The sequence below is a fragment of the Lygodium microphyllum genome, chromosome 2 (assembly GCF_053477565.2).
Source record: "Lygodium microphyllum isolate KBCC chromosome 2, Lygodium_microphyllum_v1.1.10, whole genome shotgun sequence".
Classification (NCBI taxonomy): Eukaryota; Viridiplantae; Streptophyta; class Polypodiopsida; order Schizaeales; family Lygodiaceae; genus Lygodium; species Lygodium microphyllum.
Genome location: NC_141136.1, coordinates 36,796,004 through 36,819,540, shown reverse-complemented (window position 1 = coordinate 36,819,540; position 23,537 = coordinate 36,796,004). Strand labels below are relative to the sequence as shown.

Sequence of the window (23,537 nt, the reverse complement as noted above, 5' to 3'; positions counted from 1 at the left end):
AATAGGCTTACAGCATGTCATCCCATATTTGGACAGCATGTCCAATCCATACTGCCTCTGCAAGAGCTGTATCCCACTTGGTGATCTAATCACCTCAATGCCCAAGAAATAATGCAGCTCTCCCAAATCCTTCATCTCAAACTTCTGCTTCAATAGCATTTTCACATGAAGGATATCTTCATCATTGTCACCTGTCATAATTAAATCATCAACATAAATGACAAGTAGCATAATACCTTTCTCTGTTTTTCTCACATAAAGTGAGAAATCTGCCTTGGAAATCTGAAAGCCAATAGTGACAAGATACTGTCCTATCTTGTCAGACCATGCTCTAGGTGCTTGCTTCAAGCCATACAAGGCTTTCTTCAACCTGCAAACAAACTCAGGATGAATAGCATGCACATAACCTGGTGGCTACTCCATATAGACCTCTTCTTGCAAATCACCATGCAAGAAGGCATTCTTTACATCCATCTGATGTAAAGACCATCCCTTTGATGCAGCCATAGCAATGACTGCTCTTACAGTTGCCATCCTTGCAACCGGACTGAATGTTTCTTCATAGTCAATGCCATATGTTTGTGCATACCCCTTGACTACTAATCTTGCCTTGTATCTGTTCACAGAACCATCTACATTGTGCTTCACCTTATAAACCCACTTACAGCTAATTGCATTCTTACCTTTAGGCAAAGGTACTAATTCCCATGTAGCATTTTCTTCCAAGGCATCCATTTCTTCATCCATGGCTTTCTCCCATTTTTCTTTTCCCATGGCTTGCTCAAAAGAAGTGGGTTCTGGTTCATGTATCACTTTGACCATATATGCATAGTGAATGGTTGTAAATCCATCATATTTCAGCCTATCCATAGGATACCTAGCTCTCATAGACCTGCGCAAAATAGGTTCACTCCCAGGGGCTCTCAAAACATCCCTGGTCTTCCTTAATCTAGGTGTAACAATAGAAGGAATACCCAACTCATCATCAATGCTCTGTTCTGAGCCATTGGATTCACCATCCACATAAGAGTGACCTGCATTCACATCAAACATGGGCTGATCAACCTTCTCTTTTCCTTTTCGTGATACTTGCATACCACTATCTGCATTGCTTTGAGAAGATTCTCCTGATCTCAATCTGCCTGTCCATGGCGAAGAATGTGAACCACTGCTAGAGGACGCTCCAAGTCCACTAATATTTTGTGACTGCTACTGTGAATTCTTTGCAGCATTACCATTTTTTGCATCTACATCATCAATCACATTTACTGGTTTATACCAGCTACTCATCTCATAAAAAACAACATCTCTACTCACTGTAAACTTACAAGTAGAAGTGTTATAGCATCTATACCCTTTTTGCTGCAGAGAGTAACCAATAAAGATGCACTTCTTAGCTTTTGGATCCAACTTGGATCTCGACTCATCTGGCACATATACATAGGCAATGCAACCAAAAATTTTCAAATGAGAAATATCTAGTTTCCTACCAGTATACCTCTCCTCTGGAGTCATCCCATGTATTACTACAGTGGAAGTCCTGTTCATTATATAGACTGCTGTAGCAACTGCTTCAGCCCAATAAAAATCTGGCAGGTCTTTTTCATTGAGCATGGCACGAGATACCTCTCCAATATGCCTGTTTTTCCTTTCTGCAATTCCATTTTGTTGTGGGGTATGACTGCATGAATATTGCTGCTTTATGCCATGCTCCTGCAGGAACCTTGCAAACTCATTTGAGAGGTACTCTCCCCCTCCATCTGACCTTAGGCATTTTATTTGCAGACCTATTTCTTTTTCAGCCATAGCTTTAAGAGTTTTGAAATGCCCAAAAACTTCACTTTTCTTTTTCATAAAATACACCCAAACTTTTCTGCTATAGTCATCAATAAAAGTGACAAAATAATGACAGCCTCGAAGAGATGCAGCTTTAGTAGTCCACACATCAGAGTGGATTAATTCCAATGGCTTCTTACTCTCTTGAACATGTCTAGGAAATGGTTTCCTTGCCTGTTTTCCAAATTGACAGGCTTCACATACCTTATGCATTTCTGCAACCTTGAATTTAGGCAATCTTGCAACAATATCTTGGGCCTGCATTGATTTAAGTCGCTGTACATTAACATGACCAATGCGTTTATGCCAGATATCAATATCTGCAACTACACCGGTCCCATGTGCAAACATTGCTACACTCAATTCAGACATGTCTGTATCCGACGTAAACATTCTGCCCTTCTTCTTTCCTTTTGCTATCAAGCGACCTTTATTTTTCATATCCTCAACAAAGTATCCATGAGGATTAAATCTGACCTGCAAGCCCTGCTCAACCATTTGACCAACAGAAACCAGATTCTTGGTGATATTCAGGACATGAAATACATCGGACAGGTATTTCTTTTTCCCATCCTGCATAGACAAAGGAATTTTTCCAATCTGCACAATAGGATGTGCAGTATCATCACCACTCTCCACAAATCCTGGTTTTTCCATTTTCCTTGCATCCTCCATCCATTCTGCATGACCTGTCATGTGGTTTGATGCACCTGAGTCAACATACCATACATCGTTGCTTTCTTCTGCACTTGTCACAGAATTGTTCATGTGCTGCACCATAAACAAATGCTCATTTCTGTCATCATCACCCTGTCTACTAGAAGATGCATAATTCCCTTGTTGCAATTTCCCATTCATGATGTCATTCTGCTTTTTATAGCAGTCTTTAGCCATATGACCCATTTTACCACAGTAGTAGTATTCAACATTACTGTTTGCATTTTGGCCTCTTTGCCATCCACCACGACCTCTCTACCTCCCCCCGCCTCTAGGGTTACCACGTCCTCCTCCATAGGACTGGTTTTCTTGAGTTTGTTGCATATTCTGATTTCTACCACAGCCTCCAAATCGGCCTCCTCTACCTCTGCCTCTACCTCTTCCAGCATTTGAGTAGAAGACAGTTTCTTTTGAAGTTCCTCCTGAAGAAGATGCACCACCATTTCTCTGCTCCTCAGAAATTAGAAGAGCAATCAACTCCTCAAAATCAGGAAATCTTTCACGGACGGAAATGGATGTTCGAAACTGTGCATAATCCTTTCCTAGACCATTCAAGGTCACAGAAACTAAATCATCATCTTCCACTGGCGACCCAATGGAAGCAAGTGCATCTACAATCTTCTTCACCTTCATGTGGTAGTCGTTGATGCTCATATTTTCTCTTTGCACATTGTGCAACTCTTGCTTGAGCTGCATTTTCCTGGCTTGCGTATTTGTGCTATACATTTTTTACAAAGTATCCCATGCCTCCTTTGGCGTACTTGCATCTTGAATATGCACAATCATAGAGTCTGAAATGCTAATAGACAGCCAATACATAACTTTCCTGGCTCTGTCATGCCATGCTTTAAATGCCTGCATTTGCTGTTGATTGGGAACATTAGGAAGAACTGGTTCTTCTTCATTTCTTGCAACAAATTCCCAATATCCTTTTCCCATAAGGAAATTCGTCATTCTAAACTTCCATGCTTGGAAGTTATTCTTGTCAAGCTTTTCAGTGACAATCTGTGAAAGAGAATTAGACGCCATTACAGAACACTGCAAAAAATTCTGTCACTGCAAAAAACATAGCTTCACCCTCACAAGGGAAAATCTGCAAAACTGGTGAAAGTGGTATTTGACCACACTGTCACTTCCTAGTGATGATTTTGCATAAATAGGAACCAAGGATGATTCTGTAACTCCCAATGTCTCTACACACAAGCATACGATGCAATTTCTACAATAACTTTTCACCGACTTGTAGAACAGATGTCGCACAGCATAAAACTGGGCCTTTTCCTGAGTGCGTGCAGAAAACTTTCGCCTCCAAAACATGCCCCGAAATGGCCTCAAATCAAAAAAATAGGGTCACCGCGAAGAGCGTCTCAACCTGAGACAATGCACTCTTGCAATTTCCGGCTATGCTACCTGCAGAGATCTGCTCCCAAAACAGAAAATGAAAGCAACACTACTCCTCTTACCAGAACACCGCGAGCTTGGCTTGCTTTCTTGAGCTCCTTACCACAAACAAGGCTCTGATACCATGTCAAGATTGTGGGAGAGAAGGAAGGAATCTCACTTGTAGCTCTCTTGCTTGCACAATGGAGGAATACACACAAGGTGGAGGCTAAAAATAGTTTTTCTCTTCTTAGTTGTGTAAGCCAAAAAGAACTCACGTACACAGAAATAGAAGAATCCTATATATGGGTCTCAAACCAAACTCAACTAACTAAGGTGGCATACTAACTGAGCCATGAACTAGAGTAGATAAGGATAGCTGTCATCTAGCTATTATTCATGGGCGGTGTACCAACCGCATCTGACTAACAAATCGGTGACATAAATACACAACGGTCACCCTGGCGTATCACGAGTGGAGCTCGATATCTCAACAAAGAGAAGGAAGAGCTTGCAAAGATAAGAGAAGAATCAAAGAAGGCAAAAGAGGATAGGAAAAGAAGGGCGGAAGAAGAAGCTGAAGAGTAGAGACTGAAGGAGCTCGCCGAGTTGGCAGATGCTACACGAAGATCTGTGAAAGAGACCCACAGGGATGGAGAGCTCTAACTTGTGAGCCCCCGTCATAAAGCCGAAGCTAGTTCAAGTGTGGAAGCAGCTCCATTGGCTGTAGGCAAGGGCAAGTCCCTACTACATCCACTTCCTTCCTCTTTTGTGCCTGCAATGACTCAAACCACGACTGCAACAACCACACAACCCACATCTCCCCTCGACACGGCACAGCTAATAAACATGGTGCAAATGCTAGTGAGCAAAGTGGCTGAGATCGTGCCAAAAACCAGATTGAAAAGGCCCATTGCCGTAGATGCATAGTCACGGCAAGACCCTAAAAGACAAAGGCTAGAGACATCAACCACCACACCCCATACTCCCATGCCTGCCGACACTGATTATGACGCATATGTGGCTGAGCTACTGGCACAACTAGACAAGGCAAAGGAAGAGAAGAAAGTGGCCTTGATGGATCTAGAAAAAGAAAAAGAAATGTCAGCTGCTCTTAGGCTAAAAGTCTCAAGGTAGGGAGTCGACCGACGAAGAGAAATGAAGGCCCTGCAGGACCAGCTAGTAGCAAAAACAAAAGAAGCCCAGGACAACGAAAGCCGCCTTAGACAAAGGCTGAAAGATAAAGAGCAGAACCTGGTGGTAGAGCAAAGGAGTCTAAAGCTATACAATGATCTACAGCAAAAGATCACTCAAGTGGAAATGCTAAGATAAGAGGTATAGGAAGGCGAAGCCAGTATGCCACAAGAACATACCATGGAGCTCCGTTTGTGGTAGGAGCTAGAAGAACAAAACAGATTAATAAGTGAAATCGAGTTTCTGAAGAGTGAAGGGCCAGGAGTCTTAGTAGTAGAAGCAAAATGGCTACAAGATGAAGTGCAAAGATTACAAGATGCGCTGGAGACCTCCCAGGAAGATGTAGAGGCCCTCATGGCCATGGCTTTCAATCAAAAAAGGCTATTGCTTTGTTGAGATCCAAAGCCAAGAGTAGCTGGTGCAAGAAAAATCAGAAGTACTAGTCGAGGTGCACCAAAGGCTCAGCATTGTAGATCAAGCCAAAGGGATTGCTGAAGAGCAGTTGGCTCAGAAGTTAAGAGAAAGGAACCAATTGTGGTTTTTAACAAATGAGCAGCAATAGGTAGTAACCACCCTGGTGAGCCAACTGGAGGAAGAGAGAAAAAGGATGGAGGAAAGAGCTATGAATTGGGAAATGAATAATTTTGACAGGGTGAGGGACTTGACCGAACGCTTGGCAGTGGTAGAATGGGAAACAATGCTTGTAGAAGCCAGGGTTGAAGCTGCCAAAATAACTACTAAAACACAGTGGCAGGCCTTCCTCAACACGGTACTCCATGTCACACAAGCTGAGGGTGATGATCTGGGGAAAAGGTGAAAAGAAAGTTGGAGCTAACCACCCGAGCTCTAAGATATGGTCTTCAAGAGCGGGAGCTCCCAACGAGTATAGGGATCACTAAGGAGCAACAATTCCACTACTTATGTTGTACGGGCCTTTCCACTGCTAAGCTCAAGGAGCTAGGTTTTGAGGAGCATGAGCAGCCACCACCACCACTACCATTCATCCCATCTGTGGTTGAGCGACATGTCGAAGAGGGTTCGGATTTCGAGCAAGGTGATGAAGAAGAGCAACAAAGAATGCCGAGTCCATCTCAACCCAATCTCCCATAGGAAGAACCTGCACATGCCCATCTGCCTGAGCGTGTAGTTGTAGCAAGGAGGAGAAGACAAGAATTAGTTGAGGAGGCCCAATGCCAAGCACGCACAATTCCAAGACAACTTCCTGAAGAGCCCATGCCACTGAGAGTTCCATAAAAGGCTGTTTGAGCTCTCATTTGCTTTCCCACACTCTCTAGACCAGGCCCTGCCTCTAGGAGTCTTAGCCAAGATCAAGGATCTGGCTAATGAACTTGCAAACAGGTGGATAGAAGAGAGGAGCATGATAATGACTAGGTGGCGACAAGAGCCACAGGATTACTGGGAAGATAAGGTCAATCTGGTTCCCAAAACCATCCAAGGCTACGAGGCACAACCGAAATGGTGGAGGAGGATTTGGGACACCAATTTTGATGCATGGACTGCCTTTTGCAGTTCACTCCCCGAAGAGCGCAATGATCCTATCTACATGCCCTACCCTCGTAGGCATGGAGTGGACTATGATAGAGACTTGCTTGGGGATTAGGACTTCCCAAAAATATATAATGTAAATGCCAGGAGCCCTGAGGAATGCTTAGTGTTTAGGTTAGAAGATATACTACCTTCTATAAATCGTTTCCTTGCAGACTTCTCTTCTTGCCCAGATCCAGCGTTTTTGACCACTTCTAATTACCTTCGACTTATCAAATTCCTGCTACTCCAAAAACCCATAGCAGAGGAAGCCCATCTCCCCCCACTCTTCTTTGATATCAACCTAGGAATAGATAGTAGAGCTATGACTAGGTTAATGATGCGGGCTACTCTCCTTCCTTCCTTCTATCTAAAGCTCCTAGAAAATATAAGTGGCACCCGCTTCACAAGGTGTAATCACCCTTTCTTGTCAACCACTTCTCTGAGAGCTAAGGCCGATATTAAGGAATACCTACAAAGTCGCGCATTCTTATCTCAATGCCTGCGACCGCCCCGTGATTAAATGGGTGTGATATGCCTTGACAATTGTACTCCCTCTCTCATTCTCAAAAAAAAAAAAAAAAGCAAAGAGAGAAAAAGCCACAAGGAAACAAAGACAAGGTGACTGGAGAGAAAGACAAGAGCAAAAAAATAGCAAAGCTGAAAGATGAATCTACTACTAAGCAAGTTAACAAGGAGAACACTTCACATGTGCTTGCAGTCTCCCTTCATTGTTATTGTGCACCACACTCACTGCATCTAGGGTTCTCCCTAGCCTCTTCCCCACTTCACACTTAGGACACATCAAGGGCAGGACTTTCAGACCCGTCACCCTAAGTTTTGCACCGCACCTCCAACGATGCACGAACTGGGTCCTCAAGTGTGGGACATTACCAAGGGCTTGCCCAAGGTTAGTAGACCCATCTCCCAGTTCCACTGGCACGGGCACCATGCACTACACAGTGAGACAGACACATCCCCTAGGAAGTGCACAACTTTTCTTGCAAGTTATGTTCGTGTTTCAAGAACTGACTGCTTGGCTGAAGAAGATCATCCACTACATCTTCCAATGACAAGGAATTTTTCCATGAGTGACATGACTCCATTAGTGCAACTTCAGGAGCTTCACTGCTAAGGTTTAAATGGCTCAATAGATTTCATGTTGGTAGCCATCTGCCTGCTGAGTCAACAATCCATCTTTAATAAGACCAACCTTCATTAAAACCATTTCAACAGTTTCGAGCAACATGCTTAGCATGAATTAGCTACCCTAAAGTTCGCTCTCCCCCTTGGGTTAGGTCTTTGCAGGGTCGATTTTACATGTTCCTTCTAGATCCTTTTGTCTTGCGCGGCCCTCGACAGTTGCAACTTACTTGACAATCTGTCTAGCTCATTGAGTTTCACAACCATAGAGCCTTTGATGGACAACCCTTTTGTTGGAAAAGAAACGACTAAGTCCTTGGAATTGGGTTCTTAAGTTTTCAAGGTATGACAATAAACCCTCCTTGTTGGTCATCAATTGGACATCAACTTTAAGTAAATGTAACATCTTCTAACCTTCTATCTTTAAGTGTTATACTATGTAGAATCTTTCTAATCAAATTCACTACTCATGCGGTTGGAGAATACCCTATTCCAAAACAGCATTGCATGCATCATCATACTTCCTCTAAAGTTGTTTCTCTATGTCTTTATCAACCTACATCAATGCTTGCAAAACTTCACTATCAAACTATCTTTCTCGTTTTAGCATATCAATGATTACATCATGAAATTCACACTTCCCTATTCGAAGAACTTCACTAAGTGCGAATTTCACTCTAATACTAAGTATGCATTCTTCCAAAACTTTTTTTTAGGTTTGTGGCAGTCTCAAGATCCAATTGTAGCTTGTAACTGGGTTGCTTGCCCCTTTTCTTCCCTTCTTGTTTCTTCTCTTGAGATGCATCCTTCATAACATGCTCAAGTATGGCTGGTTTAGCCTCTTTCTACTGCTCCATTTTACTTTATGTTATGCATTTAGATGGGCCTGAAGAGAAAGGACTAGTAGTGTCCTCATCTCTTCTTCTCTTTTTTTTCACAAGAGCTTCTTGATTATGGAGCTCAGTCAAATTAGCATAGGTTGAAATTGAATCCATCTGGTATACTCCATCCTGTTTTCCCTCGTATACTTTGCCTTGCATTAGCCAATTCAACCTTTGCTACTTTACCCTTTTCCATGCACTCTAATTCTTGCATCCAAACTCAAGATTTTGCTTCACTCATGTATCCTTTATGAGCTTCATCATCCCTTTCAATTCTCAAACCATATGTGGTTGCATCTATGGTGACAAATGATGTCCTTGATGCCATCTCTTCAAACCTCTTCTACATACCACCATTTTCAAAATTTGGCTCTATAGAAAACTAGTTTTTGTTGCATGTATTTTGCCATCTTTCCAAAAGACTAAAATTTTTGCTTTGGCTTCACAGTAGGCTGTACAGTCTTGCTTTTCATGCTGTAAACTATCACACCAAATGCATCTCCTCTTGTATCCTTCTTTATATGGACTTTGGACTGTTGCCCGACCCTTGTCTTCTACATTGACATCTAATTTCTCAACATTTACATTAATTTCAATCAAATTCAGCCTAATCACGCATGCCCCTGATTAATTCATCCACTGCATGATCACCTTTAAGAGCTGGACCAACAAGTGTAGCTAGTTGTTTTGCCATAGCCACAGGTGCCTTGGCTGCAATTTCAGCCCACTTCTGAGCACTAGCAGGTGTAGTGCTTATACCCCATCTTAATTTCATCCGCTCTCTCTTTACCAACATATGCTGTACGTCAGTTACATTAGCCCAATTTGATAAAGGCCGAGGCCGAGGCCTGGGAAGAGAGGAGCCTTAGAAGAGTCAAGGATATGGTTGAACGCCTTGCTATAGTAGAAAGCAGGAGAATCATTACAAAGGCAAGGGCTAGAAGTCTAGTAACATGCCTTCCTAAACATAGTGCTTCACGTAACTCAAGTTGAAGATGATGAATCCATGGAAGGGCTAAAGAGAAAGTTTGAGATCTTAAGAAGAGCCATAAAACATGGGCTCCAAGAACACACCCGAGTGGAGGCTACTCAAGGGGAACATGGAGGAGTTATACAAGTAAAAGCATTAAGAGGTGGTTCAAGAGTGAGTATGATTGTGATTGATGTCATAGTTGGAAGTGCCAATTGGGTGTCTATCAACACTTATTTCATAACTAAATTTTATTTTATATCTCCTTTGTTATTATTATTTTGATTATAAATTTTTTGAATAGGAGTGGATGCAAGAGGAGGAGGCATGAACATGAATGGAAGCATGATCAATCTTGCACTTGGGGAGTGACAAGTGGTGTACCTTCAATGGCCTACTTTGTAAGTAACTTGCACTTGGTATCTAATGTATGGCACTCCTTTATTGATTGTCAAGGATTAGTAATAAAAAATATTTTTTTCTAATTGAGCTTTTTGGCACATATATCAAGAAGAATCTAATGGATTTGGAGATAAAATATGTATGAAATGTGGCCTTTCTATTCTATTCGAGAAGTTGTGGCATCACGAGGCAAAAGCTAGCATAGTTGCACTCATGAACTCCTTGTTTTTTTAATTATTTCTTCAATTTAAGAGTTTTGGTTGTTTTCATATTTTTTGAATTGATATTTGGATACACAACCATGTGAGGTAGGTTGGAGTAGAGTTCTAGAAGCATATTTGAAAACCCTAATGAAAGAGAAGAAAATCTCTATAAAAGCTACTATAAGAGTAAAAGGTGTACCATGAAAAAGTGATGCCATTAGATTAAGAAGAGTTTGGAGTGACTTATGTATCGACGATTTTGATGAAAAATGAGATAAGACAAACACAATCTTGTCTAGAATTTGATCCCATCTATTCTACCCACGCAAGTTTTCAAACACACCAATGTTCAACCATCATTGCTAGAGACTCTCACATGGCTTTCATGGTAAACTTTGTGTCTACGTAGTTGAATTCGAAAAGAAAGTGGCTCATCATTGATAGGACGATTGCATTGATTCAATCAACCTATTCTTAGTTCGTTTTTGGTTTGAGAAGGTTCATTTTTAGATATTGATTTAAATGGAGGTAGCAGTCGAGGAATCATTTGTAATTGCACTCATACAAATTCCCAATTTCGTGCCAAGGTTAAATTCTCAATTTCATTTCTAGATTGAAACTCATTTCGGATGATTTTTGTTGTCACTAAAAAGGGAATTTTTGTGTCAAAGTACATTTTTATTGAGTAATATATATATATATACCGCGTGGAGCTGGACTTCGAACGCTGCAGCTAAGCAGGAGCTGTAGAAGTGTGATCACGTCTAGCTAGCTCATCTCGACGTTGTAGAACGGGTAGATCTCGAAGCGGTAGTAGCAACTGGCGGTGTGGATCTGGGCCCCTACGCCGTGATCGCAGTCTTGCCAGGAGTCAGCATGCGAGGAAAGGCAGTCGGAACAGTCGGCCTTGGAGAGGTAGGCCAGGCACTGGGCGAGGGCGTAGAGGCGACCACCAGGTACGTCGGGGTAGGGGGCGCTGGCGCTGGCATACAAGCCCCGGCGGTTGGGGGCGGAAGCTGTGACTGTTGTGAGCAGCTGCTCGACCTGGGACTGGAAGGCGGTGCTGTTGTCCTTCTGCGTGTTGCACAGCTCCACGACTATGCTGGAGTCTTCTTTGAAGAAAGGGGAGTTCTCGTACCTGAGGAAGCAGCCGTCCAGCTGGACCCTGGAGCCGATGGCATTCGGGCAGCTGTCAAGGGCTGCCTGGGCGGCATCCCCGACGCACTGCGAGCAGACGTCTGGTGGCACGTCCCCCCTGCATTGGTATGCCCCGTACACCTTGTCGCTGCCGCCATAGGCACTGCTGCCCTCAACACTAACTCCCACGGGGTCATAATGACCTCGGGGAGTTGGGATCAACGGCTCACGTTGATCCCCCTCCTCACGACCATGCGCCATCGTTGATCCCACGAGGATTAAACCCATCCTCAATTGGTCGTCCCGCCCGAGATCATAAACCAGACCTCCCCGGAAAAGTGCGCCGTTGATTGGCAGTCTCCTACGTGTCCGGCATGCGAACTGGAGCGCCTTAACTCCTCATTATTGGAGGGCCCCGCAGAATGTGCCGCCGCCGTTGATCAGGGTGTTATCAACCCCTGGGAACATGCGAAGTGCCAGATCACCTCCCGCCCTGCGCTTATCCCACCCTGCGGCTCATCCCTGCGGCTCATACCCTGCGGCTCCCTGCGGCTCTCTCTCTCTCGTGCCCTGCGGCTCCCTGCGGCTCTCCCTCCCGAGAGGCGGTTATCTCGTACCCTGCGGCTCTCCCTCTCTCTCGTACCCATTGGCTCCCTGCGGCTCTCCCTCCCGCCCTCCGGCTCCCTGCGGCTCTGCCTCCCGCCCTGCGGTTCACTCCCAGCACACGACGGCCCTCGCCCAGCGAGCTCCCGCCCAGCGAGCTCCCACCACCCTGCGGCTCAACCACCACGGGGTTCATCCCTCTCGCCCAGCAAGCTCCCAGCACCCTGCGGCTCCCGCCCAGCGAGCTCCCACCACCCTGCGCACATCCATCAGCACACGAATGGGGTCGTGAGCTCCCAGCCGACGACTTCATCCCTCGGCTCTCTGCGGCTGGTTGCCTCCCAGCTCGGTGGCTTCATACCAACTCGGCGGTTGGTTCGGGTGTTTCGAGACCCACCCACGTCAGCAACTCGGCGGTTGGTCTTCATCCACGTCAGCAACTCCCAAGTCCACGATTGTGTCTCCCAGAGTGCGCATCCCATGCCCATTCGGATGCGTGCTGGTCTTTATCCACCGTCTTTTATGCGCCTCCGTCTTGTATGCACCTCCGCCTTCATTCCTCCCACAGTCGGTGAGACCCTGACTCAGGAGGCTGCAGTGTGACCGTGACTCAAGAGGTTGCAACATCTCCCACGGCCCAATCGTCTTCATCAGCGTGACGCGTGTGTGGGAGGCACTATCTCCCGTCTCAGGCTCAATCCTTTTGTAATATTTCACAACAATCTCTAAATAATGCTCTTTGGATGCATAACTCCTGTTGGAAGATTTTGTTGATTATTATCTAGGTTGCTAACGTCGCAATCATTTTGCAATAACCATATGTGCTCTGTCGCAATCATTTTGCAATAACCATATGTGCTCTGTCTGATACGTGTCCGCGCCTAAGTGTGATAATCATGCATGCATTTCCTTTAAGCTTGTATATTCGATTGATGTATAATGTTTACTGTGGCTAACATAAATATGAACCCAATAAATGAATGTGAGAATAACAAAGGGAGTTACAACTCTATTTATGTCACTAAGCTTACAATCATCACTTAGCATTCAACCTCTTTTGAACCATGCCACTTTGTGGAGAATGGGTTGCACTAAGAATTTAAGATAACCAAAAAGGAAAGCTAAATCAAATTCAAGTTTCTAAGATAAACTATGATGCATGTGCAAATTGTGAAAGTGGTTTTGGGCTCAAGCTTTGAAGAGGTCACAACTACATGTTTTCATAATTTAATTATTCAAGCACTGCTTTCCTTTTTGTTTTTCTAAGAAAATTAATGGTCTTAGATTTAAGTAGCTATTGGTACACCACAATAAATTAGCTCTACTTCTCTAAAGTTTGGGCAAGAGATAATACCCTTGCCAATTACATGTGGTTGTAGAACCTCAATCTTGGTTCCAGCTACATTAATGAGACTATCCTTGATGTAGTTGCAAGCCCACCGATCATCACTTTTAGCTTTTTCCATGCCCCAAAATCTACTAAATGGTCAAATTTGGCAATTATACATTTGCAAAGCACTCTATATAGGTCAAATTTGGCGAGTATTGGGAATGGTATGAATGTGTTGAGTCTCAATCCTTCGCAAAAATTATTGATTGGAATCCTATAAGAAGCCCAATAACCATGTTACAATGTCAAAATATATATTTGCACTAGGAATAATAAGGCAAGGCACTAGTACTTGGAAGTGTTGTAGTGACGTGATAGCTTGGTGAAGAATTGTTGATACTCTACCAATTTTTTGAATAGAGCTTTTTTATTGTTACTAAATTGAACACACATCTAATCGTTAGATTGGATGTGGCATCCACCATTGGTTATAAATCATGACATATTCTATATTTGGTCTTTCATCAAGCATGTCCACAAAAGTTTAGTAGGTTATCAACTTCTATATTTTTTCATCGAGCATATTCTATATTTTTTTATGGATCATCCAATGGTTATCAACTTCTCACTTTTTGTTGTTTTGTTACATGGATTATCCAATGGTTACGAGTAGGTGCGCACGCTTTCACCTCTGGCAAATGGCTCCACGCACTCGCAGCCATTCTTCGTCGGATGTCCATTCACGAAAAAATACCAGAGTAAGATGCCCTTTTTAATATTTGTTTAGGGTTTTCTTAACGTTCATTTTTTATTTCTCACATATTGTGTACCTCCGTTTCTTTTTTTTTAGGTTGCATCATCTCCTCGACGTACTCGTAGAGGGGCTCGGGCCACAGGCGCGTCTCAGACATCCTTTGAAAGAGAAGTGCCGAGCTACTCCCAGGTAAGTGTTTATCCTACTTTCCGTTGTTAGTAAGCATACTCCTAAGATGTGATACTTATAAATAGAATGTCACTTTGCATAGGAAAACCCACCATACATTGAGATCACACTAGCGGATGGGTCTCTTGCCCGTCAATGCCGTGTTGACATTCTTTGTCCGAAAAGACATGTCAACATTAAGAGACGGGCAAGGATGATACAGCATCTGAAGGATGAGCATGGTATCCATTACGATATTCCATGTCGAAAGACTGGCCATCCCATAGGCGCACAACATGCTAGTCATCCTGTTGGTGCTTGGCACCGCCAGGCAGAGTCTCGTTTCTCTAACCTTGAACGAAAGCTGAGTTTGGCCCGAAGTAAGTATGAGAAGACTCAGCATGCTAGAGCGAGCTCATTATGGGACTTACTCGAAGATGCTGAGCATACCATGGACAGGCAGGAGTATGTGGAGGCATTTGTGAATAGACAAATGAGCAAATATGACTCCAAACGAGATGAGCGTGTGCGGAGAACGCAGAGTCGAATAGCGGATGGGTACCAAAAACATGTAAGTCTCTAACCTAATATTGTTTGTTCTTCTGTAGTGTCATATGCAAATGCAATTTAATTACCTTGGCCTTAAGTTTATCATTTTTTAAATATGTAAATACACTCACACGTTGCTTTTTTTAGAAACGACCTCGCACACGAGATGAGGAGGATGTGCCCCATATTGATGATGAGGGTCAGGTCCTAGACCACCATGCGGAGTTGCAAATAGTGGAGCGAAACTCCCAGATGGACTTGGATAGCTTATTGCAGGCTGGTCCTCCATCCACCGGCGATGTTATGGACTCCCAGGTTAGTTTTTCACAATTTTGTGGCTTTTGGTTATGGTTATGGTTCAGGTTAGTTTATGAGCATTGTGTGGTTAGAATTACGTTCATGGTTATTGTTTATGGGCATTGTATAGTTCATGGGCATTGTGTAGTTAGGTTATGGTTATGGTAATCGTTTATGCTTATGGTTCTGGTCATGGCATTGTTGGTTGTGTAGCTTATTATGGTTATTGTTTAAGGTTATGGTTATGGCATTGTTTATGTTTATGGCTATGGGCATTGTTTATGGCTATGGGCATTATGGTTATGTTTATGCTTATGGTTTTGTTTATGCTTATGGTTATGTTTATGGGCATGTTTATGGTTATGTTTATGCTTATGGTTATGTTTATGGTTATGCTTATGGTTATGCTTATGGTTATGTTTATGGCTATGTTTAGGGTTATGGTTATGTTTATGGGCATGTTTGTTGTGTTTATGGCTATGTTTATGGTTTTGTTTATGCTTATGGTTATGGCATTTTTTAGGGTTTAGGGTTATGTTTATGGTTATGGACATGTTTATGGCTATGTTTATGGTTATGTTCATGCTTATGGTTATGGCATTGTTTATGGTTATGGTTATGTTTAAGGGCATGTTCGTTGTGTTTATGGCTATGTTTAGGGTTATGGTTATGTTTATGGGCATGTTTGTTGTGTTTATGGCTATGTTTAGGGTTATGGTTATGTTTATGGGCATGTTTGTTGTGTTTATGGCTATGTTTATGGTTATGTTTATGCTTATGGTTATGGCATTGTTTAGGGTTTAGGGTTATTGTTATGTGTATTTTATGGTTATGGTTATTGTTTATGTGTATTTTATGTTTATGGTTATTGTTATGTATATTATGTTTATGGCATTGTTTATGGTTATTGTTATGGCATTGTAGGGCGAGGGGAGTAAGCCCTTCACGTCGCTCCTCCTATCACCTCGACCCACCCCTATCACCATCTCCTCCCCTCTTGAGTATCCAAGTGACGCTTCGCATTGCATATTCACCATTGGATGCAATTCGGTTGACACCAAGGTGAATTGCTCTCCTGCCAAGATGAAGGGGCAAAAAAGTGCCACCTCAAGGTGCGTTTTTTTTAAATCCAATGCTTTCATTGTGTTGTATTTCTTGTACTTGTGATTGGTTGCATTGTGTGTGGTTGTTTTTTGGTATTATTTTAGGTTAGAGACTTCCGCAAATATCGAGTTCGTGTCTCTATGCTCAAAGCTCCGTGTGGATGTCGACCGGGCTTTGTTGGATGCATTGCGGTGCGTGGAGGAGGCATCCACCCGTACCATGAATTTGTTCGCCATGTAAGTTTGTTAAACTAGTTATAGCTCTATTGGTTGTTGCCTGATGATTAGGACTAGGGGTTTTGTTGTTCTACTGAACTAATTTGTGCTTTTATTCATAGTTGGTTATTGTTATTGTTATGGTTATGGTTATTTTATGGTTATGGTTATTGTTATTTTATGATTATGGTTCTTGTTATTTTATGGTTATGGTTATTGTTATGTGTATTTTATGGTTATGGTTATTTCATAGTTGGATGGAGTATTTGATGCCGAGAGAGCACGTCCATGATGTATGCTTTGTGGATAGTCTGTGGTTTCCATACATCAATATGGTTGAGCCACAAGACGATAGTGTTTCGTTGAGGAATTACTTTGATAGTTGTGATCCCACGATGTCCACCTTTATCTTTCTGCCTGTGCTTGAGAGGTTAGTAGTCCCTTTATGCATACTTATTGTAAATGCTTTATCATAGCCCTTTGATGCGCTAGTTTTAATAGCATTCTTTGATGTGCAGGTCACATTGGTCTCTTTTTGTGGTCTTCAACCCTTTGCTAAGAAGGGTTGAAAAATTACCTCAAGATCATGGAGCCATCCTATGCCTTGACTCCTTGGAGTACACTGATTGCACGGCATGTCTACCTTATGTGCACAGGTATCGTAACATTCTATATGCACCTATGCTTTACGTTGTGTCACATATGTATTATGTTTATCTCTTTTGTGTCTATGTTTCAGGGCCGTGTTTGCACTATCAAGGCTTTGTACTGACCCAGTATGCGCAAGGTTTTTATCAGACGTGGAGAAAATGAAGCTCATCCACATTAAGGTATGTACTAAGAATGTGGCAGTACTACTGACACTTAGAGATGTAACATAGAGAAGTTAACATAAAGATGACTATAATCCCTTTTCGCAGGCCCCTCAACAGACAAATGCGGTCGATTGCGGATTTTATGTGATGGCTTTCATAAGACTACTCATCGAGGGTGGTGTGGTTGGGAAACCAACCAAAAACTGGGTAAGCCTATACTGGTATAAGTGCTTTTGCTATGCGACTTTGAATGGTCTTGTGTGCATACGTCAATCCATAATCAACTTTTTGTATTGCAGTTAACTAGAAAATGGTTCAATGCCACCTACATTACCACTTTGAAGGAGGACCTTTACCAGTGGGCGCTTGGAGTGTTGGAGCGGTGATCTTGTGTGGTTTTAGTCAATTTGTGACATTTAGCTAGATTGTGGCAGTCATGGACTTATGGTCTCACTTATGGTCATGAACTTGGTTTGTGGCAGACATGTACTAAGATTTGAATTCATGGTTCTTTTTGAAATCATGCATCTTTTTGGACTTTTTCTGATTCTTTGTGTGGTATAGAAATCATTAATTGATCTTATCTCAATGTTACTAATCTCACGATTTAATGTTACCAATCTAACGATTTCATTGCACCATAGCACTTCATTACATTATTCCATAGGATTCTTTGTTTAGAAATCATTAATTGATCTTATCTCTCTCTCTCTCTCTCTCAAATTGACCATAGTATCATGAATTGAACTCATAAACATTTGCTTATTTGGTTGTGTAGTCACCAATGATTCAATGTTACTAATCTCACGATTTAATGCTACTAATCTCATGATTTCATTGCACCATAGTATTGCGGTTACATTATTCCATGGGATGTGTGGTTCAACTTGCTTTATCACATGTGTCAACTATGCTTCCCAACAATGCACCCATCATTACTAACTTAAGCTATCAATATTTGCGCAACTCTTTAAATATGAGAGCATGTCACATCTGGATTACATGAACATGTAGTGATAAGAAATAACCTGTTGGATGTGTTGCCAAATATACACACTAATTTCTAACTAGTAAAATCATATAATTATCCAATACGACACTACCATAAAATCCAAAACACCACCATAAAAACTAGCTAATTCCAGCAAATAGAGCAAGATAAAATCCAGGAGAACGTTATCCATTAGATGGAGAATCATGTGTACAGTACAAACATTTTGAACCTAGATGCCAAGACTTCTGTGATCGTGGACCCATCAGGGAACGAGAGAGAAAACTGACGCTCCTCATTCTCACTGTTGTAGGTGCAATACAAAATACGACAAGTGCCAATGTAAGACTCACCATACAATCGCACCGCCTTGCCGATCAAGATAGAATCCGCTGGATGAGGAGCATACCGCAGGGATAGAGGGAGTAGTGCATGGCAAGTATTGCATGAATACACTGCGAGAGGGTCCACCAAAAATGTTTTGGTGCAGCAATGAGGACAATATATCCGCGGTTTTGGGCTAAACCTTACACGACCCCTCCCTCGTTGATGCTTGCGCCTTAACACGCCTGTAATAGATGGACGCTTGGGTTGTGATGAGGACTCCCCCCTCTCATTTGGACGATGACGATGATCCTTGCCATGCCCTAGGCGCGTCTGTGTCACATTTTCCTGGATCTGATAGATCCCACCCTTTTTAGGCATGTCAATCTCCTGTGGTGTGAACATGTGAACAAGAGACTCTTTAGCACTTTCCAGTTGGCGCATACAAGCATCCATCTGTGCCGCTGTGTAGGATGGAATCCCATCCTCGATCCTTTGAAGGAGGTCTCTAAAGTCTGCGATGGAGGACACGAGTTCCCCTTTCTGCACGCCACCATCGGAAGATGATCCCTCCAATCCTGTGATTTTATCGCCACCTGGTCTTTCCTTTATGTCATCAAAGACATGCGCACTATCGATGATGGGGAGAACCTCATGAAGGTGAGGAAAATAGCTCTTCAAGATGAGCCTCAAACCATGAAGATGTTTACAGTCAGTCGACCAATCAGGGCAATCACAGTAGTTTGATTGTACACTTACATGATACCATTTTGCATGTTGGGTGGTGCTTGCTATTTTAAACAACATGGTCCCCTCGTTAATGACTTGAAGAGAGGATGGATCTTGCTCATACCGCTGAAGAATCTTCTCCCCTGCTGCCAATCTAGCCGTATGACTCTTGCTTGACCCATAGACTTTGAAGCGCTCAAAATCAGCTGGCATAAAAAACATGTATAAGACAACAATGCATTTTAAGGAAAGGTCAAAAGTGCAAATAGAAAGGAAATTGACCACATTACCTATCTCTTGCTTTTGCTTGAAAAACTCCAAAGCCGATCCACCCATTCTAGAACCCGACGATGAGTCACCAACAAGGGCGTGCAGCAGATCCAAAATGGACCTGTTGATCCTAGCATCAAGTAGAGTGTACTTGATATATTGCCAAAGTCTCTCGATGAGGTTTGTTGTGTCGACATTGCCATGTGGAAACATGCGACCAAACTTGGGCCATCTTGCACGCCAAATACAATCTTTCCCACACCATCCATTGGTAACGTATCGGACCACATTCGGATGAGCGGAATAACGATGAAGCAATTGCTCAAACATATCATCAAACTGCGACTCTGTAGGGCAATGCATAAGATTGGACAAAGAGGCATACACATGATCGCGCTCATCTGTAGGGACCTTGGTTCACGCAAGAACATGTAAAGTACTCACTGTCAAGCTCATGGAACTCACAAAAAGGCAATGCTTAAAAGTAAAATGGTATTGAAAAGGTGTACCTGTGGCAAGAGATTTTCAACCCATGCTTTCTTTGTGTGGAACCAGCATAGAATAATATGGCATGCTCGTTGACGCTTGTTGCCACCAAGGTAGTCGGTGGTCCAACAATGAGGGTCTTCCAGAACAACCTTCGAGAGCGCCTCCAGCTCTGGCTGGGACTTATCAATCACCAGGGCAGCAGGGCGAATATCTCCCATCCTAGAGAGGACTAGTCTCATGGTGATTTGCAAAGCCATAATCTCTTGGTTTGACCCATTGTCGCTAGTGCATAGCATAAACCAAATAGGGATACCCACCCCATGTTGGTTTGGTAAAACCGCCGCATAAAGCGGAAGACCAAACACATTGGTCTTGAATGTGCTGTCGATTGCCCAAGCATTGTTATTTGAGAACCTCTTACTCATTTGCAACATCCATTCGTCCTGGACTATCAGTACGAATGGTTTGTCCTTGTCCTCTATGGCATGAGGATTGTATGGTTGGCAATAGAGTACCTAAAAGACCATGTAGATGATAGTATCAAATAGATATACTAATTTTCACAGCTTATAAACGTTTATGAGAATATGTCAAATACCTTGTTTTGATCTCGTAGACGGAGAGCCTCCAAATACATTGCCATCCAATCATCCTTCGAAAGTTTGCCTGCAACAGGATGACACATAGAACATTGACGCTCAAAGCAACCTAGAACCATAGACAAAGGCTTAGAAGGTAGCATACCTTCAGTTCGAATTTGATATGATAGTGTCTGTACCTCCCTTGGTATCATGAAGAACCTGTAAATGACACGATCCAATGGAGAGGCATTTTTCAAATGAAACCGCTCCTTGCTAAGGCTCATCTTCGCAACGTGCCGACATGTCCCAACGTCAAACAGGTCATCCTTGCAACAATCAATCACAGTTGGATGCACGGGCAAGTGATACAAGTCGGCACGAGATCCAGGTACATGACCCTCGTGTGGTCCATGGACTCGTATAGTGACATCATAGAGATCGTCTTTGTACTCTATTTGCACCTTGAAAGGGCAACCACATTTCTTCGACGTTCGCAACCTGCGGATTTGGGATCCCTTTCGAGTTGCTCTACCACTGCGATGACATGCATATTCCACTATTGTCTTCCCTAAACCATGCTTTTTGGTTGAGCGAACCTTGCCCAACCTAACACTGTGTTCAAGCATGATTTCTTGAAGCCTCCGCTCAACAAGAGATCTATCTACAGTAAACTCCAAGATGGGCGCTCTTCTTTCTTGAACCTTCCCATGAACGAACAATGGGCCTTTATAACCATGGGGCCTTGTGAACACCTTGCAAGTACACCCACTGATGAGATCTCTCACATACGCAAGAGGAATGCCATGCCTTCTCAAGTCAGTACACCACGTGGATTTGATGGAATCAATTGTGACATTGATACCCTCGTGAGCACCTGTAACCTTGTTTATGTGATTTTCAAGGAATATGCTCTCCCACTCCTCTATACATGCAATGCGCAATGATGGCTCCGATTTCAAGGCCAATGTAATGTATCCATCGCCATTTCTACCAATGCAAAGACCTTCTCTGATTCTTCTCCACTTCTTCAAGTCGAGCAACTCCCTCCTGTGGAGTTGCTTGAGCACCTCCAATGTGATGGCCTTCTGCCCGCTCAAATCACTGACCATCAAGCTGTAAGTATCTCTATTAAAAGAGAAGTACTTCGATGAGGTATAGGTAGTTGGGCTTGGTGCATTGTTAGTGATTTCTTGTGGTGCCGAATCATTGTCTCCACTTAAGAAATCAAGCATCTCAACCTCGTCGCTTGATGATCCATCTAATGTCTCTTCATCCGTGTCGAGATCATCGATCTCAATGTCGCTTTCCATAATCCATGCGTGTTGACTACATACGTATATATCACCAAAACATCATTCCAATGCCACAATGCATCCAATGCAAATATGAGAGGAAGAAAGAGAGAGAGATATGCACCTTGTAGTGGAAGTCATGACCAAGAAATCGTAATATGAACCTCAAACCTTTGTTCCAATGATCGCGTGAGCTTGTATGCGCTTGGAATATGGGCATCCAACCTCGGTTCACAACAGCACACGAATGCGCCCTGCGTGCAGGATTTTCCTGTGGGTAATACCGAGAGCTTTTCGGCTTTCGGTACCAGGTCAACACAGTTTACTTTAATGGCTGGGTTTACTTTAATGGCTGGGTTTACTTGTAGTCCACGATTCAAAAATACGTATCAGAGATAGTGGGCCCCGCTGAATCTACTATCTCTTACTGCCAGCCCATGCCATCAATTTTAACGACTGGCGGTGCATTTATAGTCCTGGATGGGTTTACTTTTGCATGTGGCTGCGAACATCCCCGAATTTCGAGACGCCGTTGCTCCGTCAGATCCCAGTTTCCGGCTGGTTGGGTTTCTATTTGCGGGTTGGGTTTTGTTAATCTGGATGGGTTTACTTCTGCATAAAGTAGCGGCTCTGATGCGAGCCTTTTTTCGGGGTGAAGAGGAGCCGTTGATCCCAACTCCCCGAGGTCATAAAGACCCCGTGGGAGATAGTGCTGAGGCACTGCTGCTACGGTGCCAGCTCGCAGAGGAGGCCGACTCGCGCTTTAACGCCGTCAGCAGTGCGCTCAAGCCTTTGCCGAAGGCGCTGCCGTCGGGATACTTCTGAGTGTTGCACAGGATGTAGACCTCCGTGGAGGGGTCGAATGTCGCACAGCCTATTCCGAGCAGCTGGACGAGTGTAAAGAGGCCAATTACAACGATGGCTGGAATCGTGGTCATGCGCATATCCATGATGCAGACTGTTTACTACCTAGATTCTATTGGAAGGCCCGCTCTCTCTCTCTCTCTCTCTCTCTCCGTGTCTGTGGTTCAAAAGGAGGTCATACGTTACTGCGGACCTGCACCACAATTTATATAAGGACCCGGCGACGAGCGATTCATACAATCCATCTCAGGCTGGCCGCTGAATCCATCTCAGCAAGCCCGACTCTGTCAATGGTTCGTTGAAACTTGCGTTGGCAGACGAAACTTGCGACTTTCTCCGATGTTATGACAAAAGACACTTTATTAAAAAACCTATTTCTGTAATTTTAACGATTTTAAATTTGAAATTTGAAATTTGCCTAATTTTCAGCGTAAGGTCTACCATTTGAAATGTTCCTCACATAGCACCTCGGTTTCGCCTAACCACTGCTGGCTTTCACAAATTAAGCCTTAAGCGGTTGTCTTCACAATTTGCCAAAAGTTTAAGCTTCCAAAGTCTACAATGTGATATGTCCTTCAATTTTGAGAAAATGAGACATGTATGTAAGAATGGAAGTGTTGCGAGTCCAATAATGTCTATTCATTGGAAATATTGCAACATATTGCTTATGTGAATTGTTGCCCCATGGCAAATCTTTCCACATGGGCCTAGCTTTCACCCTGTTTGTGGCACCACTTCTAATACATTTTGTGGT

General features: G+C 43.1%; 3 protein-coding genes across 3 annotated transcripts; 1 reads left to right on the top strand and 2 right to left on the bottom strand.

Annotated features, from left to right (window-relative positions):
• Positions 1-10,846: 10,846 nt before the first annotated feature.
• On the bottom strand, positions 10,847-11,669 carry LOC148039618 (cysteine-rich repeat secretory protein 55-like). Its single transcript, XM_087661815.1, has one exon. The coding sequence runs from the start codon at positions 11,667-11,669 to the stop codon at positions 11,040-11,042; it is 630 nt and encodes a 209-aa protein (XP_087517941.1). The 3' UTR covers positions 10,847-11,039.
• Positions 11,670-14,477: 2,808 nt separating this feature from the next.
• Positions 14,478-17,309, top strand: LOC148039617 (uncharacterized). The gene is made up of 7 exons (XM_087661802.1): positions 14,478-14,834; positions 14,960-15,127; positions 16,034-16,221; positions 16,318-16,449; positions 16,682-16,858; positions 16,947-17,084; positions 17,168-17,309. Exons 1-7 carry the CDS (start codon positions 14,478-14,480, stop codon positions 17,307-17,309), a joined length of 1,302 nt encoding a protein of 433 aa, XP_087517928.1.
• Positions 17,310-18,414: 1,105 nt separating this feature from the next.
• On the bottom strand, positions 18,415-21,913 carry LOC148039616 (uncharacterized). The gene is made up of 5 exons (XM_087692183.1): positions 20,791-21,913; positions 20,645-20,712; positions 20,067-20,561; positions 19,578-19,968; positions 18,415-19,493 (listed from the first exon to the last, which is right to left on the bottom strand). The coding sequence occupies exons 1-5, from the start codon at positions 21,857-21,859 to the stop codon at positions 18,439-18,441; spliced, it is 3,078 nt and encodes a 1,025-aa protein (XP_087548309.1). The 5' UTR covers positions 21,860-21,913; the 3' UTR covers positions 18,415-18,438.
• Positions 21,914-23,537: the final 1,624 nt, after the last annotated feature.

Excerpts from the sequence above, each read along its gene's own strand:
- LOC148039618 (XM_087661815.1), bottom strand. The coding sequence starts at position 11,669 with ATGGCGCATGGTCGTGAGGAGGGGGATCAACGTGAGCCGTTGATCCCA.
- LOC148039617 (XM_087661802.1), top strand. The coding sequence starts at position 14,478 with ATGATACAGCATCTGAAGGATGAGCATGGTATCCATTACGATATTCCA. Across the intron at positions 15,128-16,033 it reads GCGATGTTATGGACTCCCAG|GGCGAGGGGAGTAAGCCCTT; the intron begins GTTAGTTTTTCA and ends ATGGCATTGTAG. Across the intron at positions 16,222-16,317 it reads CAAAAAAGTGCCACCTCAAG|GTTAGAGACTTCCGCAAATA; the intron begins GTGCGTTTTTTT and ends GTATTATTTTAG.
- LOC148039616 (XM_087692183.1), bottom strand. The coding sequence starts at position 21,859 with ATGCTTGATTTCTTAAGTGGAGACAATGATTCGGCACCACAAGAAATC. Across the intron at positions 20,713-20,790 it reads ATATCAAATTCGAACTGAAG|GCAAACTTTCGAAGGATGAT; the intron begins GTATGCTACCTT and ends ATCCTGTTGCAG. Across the intron at positions 20,562-20,644 it reads GTCTACGAGATCAAAACAAG|GTACTCTATTGCCAACCATA; the intron begins GTATTTGACATA and ends ATGGTCTTTTAG.